This window comes from Boleophthalmus pectinirostris, unplaced genomic scaffold (assembly GCF_026225935.1).
Source record: "Boleophthalmus pectinirostris isolate CB_2022bp ecotype Guang Dong unplaced genomic scaffold, ASM2622593v1 HiC_scaffold_6, whole genome shotgun sequence".
Taxonomy (NCBI): domain Eukaryota; kingdom Metazoa; phylum Chordata; class Actinopteri; order Gobiiformes; family Gobiidae; genus Boleophthalmus; species Boleophthalmus pectinirostris.
In genome coordinates, this window is record NW_026571447.1 from 31,066,381 (window position 1) to 31,075,570 (window position 9,190).

The window sequence follows — 9,190 nt, forward strand, 5'->3', positions numbered from 1 at the left end:
TTTCCTCCTTCTTTATGTAACGAACTGAAGATTAATTTATTCCGTAATGGAGCCGACAGCGCAGAGTCCCGCACGGGTCCAGTTTTTGGAGACCCCCAGTACAAACACCGCACCCCCGCAGGACAGGACCGCACCTGCCCGTTAACAGGAGATTATATCAAACTATTGCGCTGCCTACGCCACGGACTGAACCAAGACTAAACCAGGACTAACCCAGGACTGATTCCAGGACTGAAGAGGAGGACTAATCCACGACTGACCCCCCAAGGTGTCCGGGTTTTTACAAACGGAAATATGGTCACCCTAATTGACAGGTCAGAGCAGCGGGATCTGTCTGCGGACCACAGGCTGTAAAGTTGTGAGCGCGATCCCGTCCGCTGTTTCCTGTCTACAGTAAAACCACTCGCCACTGCACTTCAAGTCAAAACTGAGTGATTATTATTTGTGAACCGTGGTGCAATACTTCAGATGCATGATTTTTAAAGCATAAAAGATTGGAGATAAAGTCCACAGGAAGTAGAGTCACTATCGCTAAACTGCAGCTTCACACGCGCGCGCTGGACGTAAACAAACACACGTGCGACTCTCGCTTTTTTACTTTCAAAAAACGACTCAAATGGATTAATAGCGCGGTGTTGTCGACTGGATGTCATTATTTGCAGAGGACAAATTCTATGGATAATACAGGGTGAGTAATAAAGTCTTCTTATTGAGCTGGCGCAGTGCATTGATCGGTTAGGCTGTGTGCTGTTCTCCGCAGATCGCCAACGTGACGCTCTTTCCTACGGCTCTCAGTGAGGACATTTTCCCACTGTCTGATATCCTCTGTGGCCGAAGTATTCTCTGATCAAGTGTTTTGCATCGGCTCTTATGATATATGGGAGCACAAAGTCTGACTGTTTCCTCCTCATTTTTATACCGATTCTCCTAAACGCTGCCAATACACCATTATACGGTAGTTGGGTCCGGTCAAGCGGTAACGGAGAGAAAAAGGGGCAGATTTTTTACATTCAAATAGCTCTTATTCAGAAAGAAAGGTCATGGTAACGGAGGGAAAAGTAACGGAGGAAAATTGTGCAAGCAAGTAGAAGGTGCATGATTGTGGATAATTTGTCAGCTTTTTTCTTCCGAAAATTTTAATATTACTTCAAAATGAAAGGAAACTATTTCTATAAAATATGTCAGTCCTTCCAAGCAAATTTTTTATTATTTAAATTTTAATTTTTTTTTTTGAAAAATCATGTTCCTTCATCAACAGTTCAAAGATCGAATAACACAAGATATTATGAAATACATCCATTTATTTACATGATTTTCAGGTCTTTGAAATTTGGGAAATAATTTTTGTTCCATGTTTCATACATGGTCTGTTTAAAACGTATGTAACTTTAGAACCAAAAATGGTACAGAAAAAAGGTAAACAGTTTCATAAACTAGAGTACATATGCTATCTGTTGAATACATTTTTATATCAGATGCATTAACTTGAATTTTTGGCCTTGCTGTTTACTTCTGCTTGACCGGGCCCAGCTACAAGTTAGAAACACGTTCAGTAACTTCTGTGGTCGTCTGGAACATGTCAAATACGTCTGCATACGTCAATATGTGTTGGAGATAAGTTCTATATAAGTTACACATAGGTTCAAAGCACGTTACTCATAAGTTATGTGAACGCTAGACATTTTCTCAACGTATTTGGCGTTATGAGAAACTTACAATTAACGTGTGTCAACAATCGTATAATTTACCTACAACTTATGGTCTGCGTGTGCAGGACATACGCTGACATACTTCGAGAAATTTTCAGCATGCTCAAAATTTTTCGACGAGCTTGCCGTATGTCGCCGTATGCCAGCGTGCTTCAGCGTGTTCATAACTTATACAAGACTTACCTAGAATTTATCCGACGTACGACACTGTATTTGCCCAATTTTTCATACATCGGCATACGTTTTCTAAATCGTCAAGGTGTGACGGCGGTTCTACCAGTGTTTAAATCTAGTGATACTGTTTTGGAGGAAATGGTAAAAAATGTATAATTTTACTGACTGCTGCACTGTACTTACTTAGTTACTTCATTACTATTAAATGGTTGAGCCGTGATCTGCGCCACTTTTTACATTTGGATTGAAAAGGTGAGAGAGATTTGTTACATGGAGCAAATCACTTATTCTTTGAGACTTCACAGAGAGCACTTCATTACAAAATGGTGTCCCATGTTTCCTCTATTATTCCAGCAAGCTTAGTATTTTTTTTAATTATTATGTTTAATTATGATTATTATTTATTTTATGTTATTATTTATTTATTTATTTGTTATTTATTTATTTATGTCATTTTATAAATATATATTATTATAATTGTATATGCATATTTGTTTCTGTTATTAATATTGTTTTTATCTATACTGTTTGGTCTCTAAATGTACTTATGTCGATTCAGACCTAAATGTGTAATCAGCTTTATAATTGACTATGATGTACAAGCTGGGATATCTTAAACTTTAATCTTAATAAAAATAAAGTTAAAAAAATAAATAAATAAATCTGGTGTTCCTCAGAGAGCCAAATATTTACTTATGTGGGATTTGATTTGATGCATTTATAAAGATGTTGCTATAAAATGAGTTACATTAATAAGGATTAAAGGAAATCATGAATCACAAAAAGACTGGTCTTCTCAGTCAAAAAATGAACAAAACTTAAAGTATTTTTTCACTACAGCGTCAAAACTTGGAAGTAATATTGATTAACATAATGCACAATTTAGTAAGAAATTGTTACTGATTTGAATATTGCTTTCTAAAATAATGCATTAACCAGATATTAACTATATATTTACTATTATTTTACTACTTCTTTGTTGACTTGTAACAAACATAAATACCTTCAGTGGGTTGTTAGTGCTGAACTCTCTCCATTTGGCCATCATCAAAGTCATCATCTTTGACACGGCGATTTTAGGGTTTTTAGCTGCGATCAAGGGCCTGAACAACAAAACAGACAGAACAATAATGCAGTTTACAGTAAAAACTTGCAGGCAATTCATACAAATTTAATCATTATAAGAATTCTTGTTCAAATCAGTTACAAAATGTCTCTTCAGATTCTGTTGTGAATAATATGAGCACTTGTATTTCCTTTCAAGTGTGCTTCCTTTTCCAGTGGCAATTAGAACAATTGGTCCTTGTCTGAGCTCAGTTTAGGCCAGAAACAGACCTGGTTTGGTCCTGATCTAGTGTTGGTTTAATCCCTGGCTTAGTCCCGGTTGTGTTGGTGTGTGGGGGAGTGTGTGTGTGTGTGTGTGTGTGTGTGTGTGTACATAAGAGTGAGCACAGCCTTAGTCAAATACTCACTTCTTCTTCTAGAGGTTAGCTTTGGTCAGTACATAAATAACTTTTTCAATAATTACAACTTAAAATATGTTCCAAAAGAAAACACTGACACTAAAATACAGACTTTTAATTATTGCCATTTATCACAAATAATAGTCAAAGTCTGAACTAAAAAGACCCAAACTGATCACTGACATAAAAAAAAAAAACTGAATCTGGATCTCAGATCTTGATTATTTCTTTTACGATTTAAAAAATTGTTAAAATTTAAAAAGTGTAAGATGACAAACCTGACAAACTGGCTGAAGACTTTGTAGTTGGTGATGGAGTTGTAGTCGTCCTCGGTGAAGACGTGGTCGATGTCTTTCATGCCCCAGGCCTCCAGGAGCTGTGTGGAGCTTTTAGGCTGTTGGTTGAATTGGTTTTAGATTAATTTGTTGTTTTAGTGCAATTAAAAATGAAATACTGTGGAGGTTGTGTTCATATCATGTCAGAATATTGTAACAAGATGATAGTTTAACTTTGAGATGGAAGGCAGGTCAGAAAACAACAGAAGAATTTGCCTTTTAAATGTCAAAATGCAGATGTTTTGACCAGGTTTATGGTTAATATGTTTGTAATTACTGAACCTGGATCAACAAAAAACAGGAACTCACAGACTTTTGCTATAAGATTTTTGTGGGGTGATTATTCAAACCATTTGTTTCAGTGTGTTGCTGCCTCATTCCAAAATAAAACTATCTGTAGATCTGTACCAGGATGGGTGTGTAACTTTTCTAAACATGTGGCTATTAGAAGAGTCTACAGTAGGGGTGTAACGATATCCAAGTCTCACGATACGATATCGTCACGATATACATCTCACAGTATGATATTTATTGCAATATTTTGTGGAGGCTTACAAACAAAACTGTTAATATACTACTTTTTCCTCTTAAAATGCCTTGACAAGCCTTAATCCAAAAAACTAAGACTTAAAAGTGATTAGAACTGTTATTTCTTCATGTAGTCTGCACTGAATAGGAGCAAAGGATCATGGTCTATGTAGTTCCCTCTGTCTTTTTTTAGCTATTGCTGCGCCATAACTCCTAATGTAAACAAAGAGACTTATAATTCGATATATGATGATGATCCACGATATTATTGTGAGAACTTTGACGATACAATATCATGATATTTCGGTTATTGTTACATCCTTAGTCTACAGGCACCATAGTTAGTTTTTAGTTGAAAGCCTGAACCTTAAATCCCAACAAAAAATATAAGTTTCAGTGTATTTCCTTCAAAAATGTGCACTGTGTAGTATTCATGGGTTTCAGTTTTTTGTTATTATGCAACATTTTGAGGACTTTTTTCAAGGCTAAGACAAAGTTTTTGAATTTTCTACCATTCTGAAACCCATGGATATTCCCTCGCCCTCCATTTGAAAGTATAACATATTATTATTATTCACTTTTAATGCCTTATGAGCACTGCCTCTAATTAATAAACACACTCCGTACCTGACAGTCATCATCGTCGTCATCGTCCTCTTCGGGCTCAGGCTCTTTGCGTTTGCTTTTTGAGGACCCTCCTTTCTCTGCAGCCGAGCTCTTCTTCTTCTCTTTCGCGTTGCTTGATCGCTTCTTCTTCTTTCTTCCCGGAGCGTAATCACTGCCTTCACTTTCTGACCGCACGATGCTTTCGTCGGCTTCTCTCCCTATCGTCTCCACCTCCATCAGCGGCTCCGGAGAGCTGACGGGCAACTCCTGCTGGGAACGTAAAGAAAATCATTAAGACAAATGGTTTATCTATTCTATACTGGAATATCACCAAACCATATCATTAAAGGAGCTGCATCCAATTTTCTCATGTAATAAAGTTGAATTTGTTTTGCCCCAGTACAGTTGTATAGTTTTGATTTTATTGTGAAGCGCTTAAATCACCTTGAGTGTTGTAAAGGGCTCTATAAATAAAGGCATTAGGAAAGTGAGGAAAGTTTGGACCACTATAAAAAATATATAGTTACAGGACTTAATTCACTGCGTTATCTCTTCAAGCAACTGCGTCATTATGTTAGAGTACTCAGCATTCACTAATCACATCAGGTAATTGTCCTTTGTACAAATTTGTACAAATAGATATATTATACAAGTTAAATTTTACTATTTTTAGACCATCCAAATTCAAAGGGCTAAAACCAAGCTTAGAATGAATGTAGTAAAGCTTTGGAATTGACATGGTTAATAATTAAACTGATATTAAATGTTTTAAAGATGTTTCTTTGGATATTAATGTATTACAAGATGCTAGAAGTACAATTTGCAAAGTATCATGCTGGGGTCTGTACAGTATTGCGTTAGATTTAAGTCTAGTTTTAATACTTATTTATCTCGATTTTTCTTTGCATATTTCTATTCTCTTGATTAGGGGTGTGCAAAAATATCTAAATCTCATTATATTGAATTGTTTAATGTACAGTATCGATATCGTGGGCTGCTATATCAATATATCGCTAAGAGTATTTTGGTATATTTTGCTAAATTATTTTGTTAAAGTGCTACAGTTTTGTTGCTTGTTCAGTAGAAGGAAACTCATTTATTCAACACAATTCGCATTTTCACTGTTTTGAGGATTAAAATCTTTGTGTTTCATATTAACTTTGTACAAGAAGTGGTTTAACAAAGACTTTTAGTATCACAGCCATGATTTAGCCAATATTTTTACAGAACCTGTATCAAATCGAGTTGAAATATATCGTACTGAATCGAAAGCTCACTGCATCAAGATCATATCGTGGCCTATGTATCAAGGTATGTATCATGTCGGCAACTTCTTAATGATACCCATTACCCAGCCTGATGTTCTTGAGTTTTATGTTGCTACGCTGGAGTGACCCAATTGTGGGACAAATAAAGGTTGCCTTCTAGGGATGTAACAATATCCAAATCTCTCGGTACGATATTATCACGATATGCATCTCACGGTACGATATTTATTGCGATATTTTGCAGAGGTGAATATAATTGTGGATGTGACACTTTTTTTGCTTTTAAAATACCTTGACAAAATTTTGGTGTGAATTATTTCCGTCGTCGTAATCTCAAGAATTCAAGTTAAAAACATATTTCTTCATGTTGTCTGCACTGAAATTAATCATGGGATATGTAGTTCCTGGTGTTTATCAGCTGTTGCTACTATAAAACCATGCATTTAAGCAAAGAAACTTGTAATTTGATATATTGTGACAGCCCACGATATTATTGTGAGACTTTTAGCAACATGATATCACAATATTTTGGTTATTGTTACATCCTTGTTGTCTTCTTTTAATAAAATTGAAATTATTTGGGACCATTTTAGTGTTTTTTAATAACAGGGACATCACAGTGTAAGTTCACCAGTGTTCAGATGTTCAGGTGAGATGATCCATGTTGACTTCACTTTGTTTTGGTGTCACACTTTAAGTAAATCCTGTGTACCACTGTGCTGTACTGTCTCTGGTACCATGTCGGATGAGGCGCATACTGTACCTCTCTGACGGGCCTTTGTCTCTTGCTGCTCCGGCTCTCTCGGCTGCTCTTCTTGGCTTTCTTCTTCTTTTTGGACTTGGGCGCTTCTTCTGCATCACACACCGCATCCTCCGCCTCGTCCTCGTCTGCCGGTAACACAACATCATCATCATTACAGAGGGAGAGGAGCTGACCGCGCACTGGCACGACTTAACAAACAGCCGTGCGCGCGAGGGGAGTGCACGAGAGGCATGTGCACGCGAGAACAGTGCGCGCCAGCCAGGGACGTGCGCGTGAGGAGCGTGCGTAAACGTACACACTGAACGCCAAAACAATCCCGGGTCAAACTTTGCTGTTGTCTGCCTTTGAAACTTTGACAACTCGCGCCCTCTGTCACGAAAATACACGTGGTCGGTCCGTGCAGAGAATGGGCGTAATAACAGCGGTAAAAACGTGACACAAGTGGCCAAGTTCGGCAACTAAACAATCATGGCGAGTGACGGACACGGTCGAGTACTGGCTAGCTCAAGCTAACGTGATCATTAGCTTTACGCGCAGAGGCAGAGTCGGTCACGGAGCTTCGACGGGGTCAATAAACCGAGCTTACCGTGGAGAAGAGCGTGCTCCTCCGCGGCTCCGTAGTCCTCCCTGTCATCCTCGCTGCCAGACATTTTCCCGGCGCCTGGTTTGACTGCTGCTCGGTGGAAGAGTCCCTCCTAAAGCCTGCTGCTCTCCGCTGAGGGAGGAGGGAAAATGACGTGGGTCGGAGCGGACCTGGGGAGTCCAGCGGGAGGGGGCGACCGCGCTGCAAATACAGAAAGAAAAGGAAAGGTTGTTGTTTTAAAGCACTACATTTGTCTATATTTTACCACGTAGATTACTACAGATAGCAGACTGTCACAACTTATAAGTTCAATGAATTTACGCTCAGGTTTTGTGTTTTTCAGGTGCAGGGGAGGAGGGTTTCCAAAGGACTAAAGAGTGACATGTGAGTGCCACATTCGCAGATCCTGACTCTGAACAGCGCACGAAAGCAAAGTTGGAGCTTTGGACCATAGACTGTATAATATAAACCTTACCTGGATCCAGTGAACTTGTGCTGTGCGCGCGGTCCCAGCTCGAGGAGCTCTTCACTGAAATAATTGCTTCAGCTTTTGCGCGTGTTGACGTTTGTTGACGGTTTGAAGCCGGTTTCATCAATGAAAGGTGAAATCTTCAGAGAGCTGTCAATGACCCAAAACACGCCGCACCGTGCCCACTTTTCTCTGCCCCAGCCTCAGAGCTTAGCTAACATCCTCACACACACAAAGGGGGCAGACATCCCATAATAATCCCCCCTCCCACACTTGCACAGGACTCTGCATAGTTACCTCGCAACGGACAGACCATAATACTCTGCCCCCACCCCCTCCGCACGCACGCGCATGTACACTAACACGTGCGTGCACAGCCGCGCTCGTGCACGGGATCAGTGCATGCACGCGCTACTTTCCTGTCCCAGCCCATAGCAACCATGTTGTCATGGTGACGCCCCCTCCCTCTCGACAGACCATAATATTCCAGCAGCGGCATGCATCCCATAATATGCAACTCCCCAAAAGACAAGAAAGAAAAGCCAGCGGGCACATGGTCTGCACTATCAGGGCTCGTGCCCGCGTGAGGGGCACTGAGGGGGCACAGGGCTCTGAGAGGGGGCACCTGAAACCAGACTCAGGCCACGGTCCAAACTGTGTCCAAACTGAGCCACAGGTGAAGCATTATGGCCACAGGTGAGGCTCTGTGAAGTACCAGTCTGTACCAGTGTGACCTACAGTCCCTGACACGAAACCAACAGGTGTGAGCTCCACGAGCAGGGCCAGGGCCAGGGCCAGGGCCGGTCTGAGGCCCAGGGCAGAGCTGCTCTTAAAAGGCACAGTGACCATAACCTGCAGAAACAGAAGCAGCAGAGAAAGAGCCGTGTGAAAGAGCCACATCACAGAGTCAAGTCTAAAGGCCACAAGTCAAAGAGATGACAACCAGATTCTCTGTGATCTGTGTTTAGTAGAAGCAGACAATGAATTTCAGTTCTCTGACAAATCACATCTGGACCAACAACAATACAACAGGTAAGCTTTCAAACACTCACGCACGCACACACACACACACACACACACACACACACACACACACACACACACACACACACACACAAGCACAGACACAAGCACAGACACAAGCACAGACACAAGCACAGACACAAGTACACACAAGCACACATCCAGATACATACACACACTTCTGTTTAGTTCAGGCCTGGGCCTAAACACACAGTTTATTTGGTTTTGGTGGATGTTTATTTTTCCAGGTCAAAGCAGAAACTTTCATG

At 40.2% G+C, this 9,190-nt stretch overlaps 1 protein-coding gene across 8 annotated transcripts in view; it reads right to left on the reverse strand.

The window, feature by feature from the left end:
* chd4b (chromodomain helicase DNA binding protein 4b) overlaps positions 1-8,131 on the reverse strand; it is a 41,903-nt gene extending 33,772 nt beyond the window's left edge. For 4 of the 8 annotated variants that reach the window (XM_055163688.1, XM_055163684.1, XM_055163687.1 and 1 more), the window contains exons 1-6: positions 7,905-8,130; positions 7,433-7,630; positions 6,847-6,971; positions 4,837-5,082; positions 3,625-3,740; positions 2,887-2,986 (exon numbers count right to left, since the gene is read on the reverse strand). In XM_055163688.1, coding sequence (XP_055019663.1) covers positions 2,887-2,986; positions 3,625-3,740; positions 4,837-5,082; positions 6,847-6,971; positions 7,433-7,496 — 651 coding nt within the window. In that variant the 5' untranslated portion in view covers positions 7,497-7,630; positions 7,905-8,130. Of the gene's footprint in view, positions 1-2,886; positions 2,987-3,624; positions 3,741-4,836; positions 5,086-6,846; positions 6,972-7,432; positions 7,631-7,904 lie in introns of all 8 variants that reach the window. The other 4 variants (XM_055163683.1, XM_055163685.1, XM_055163681.1 and 1 more) reach the window with 2 other exon arrangements.
* Positions 8,132-9,190: the final 1,059 nt, after the last annotated feature.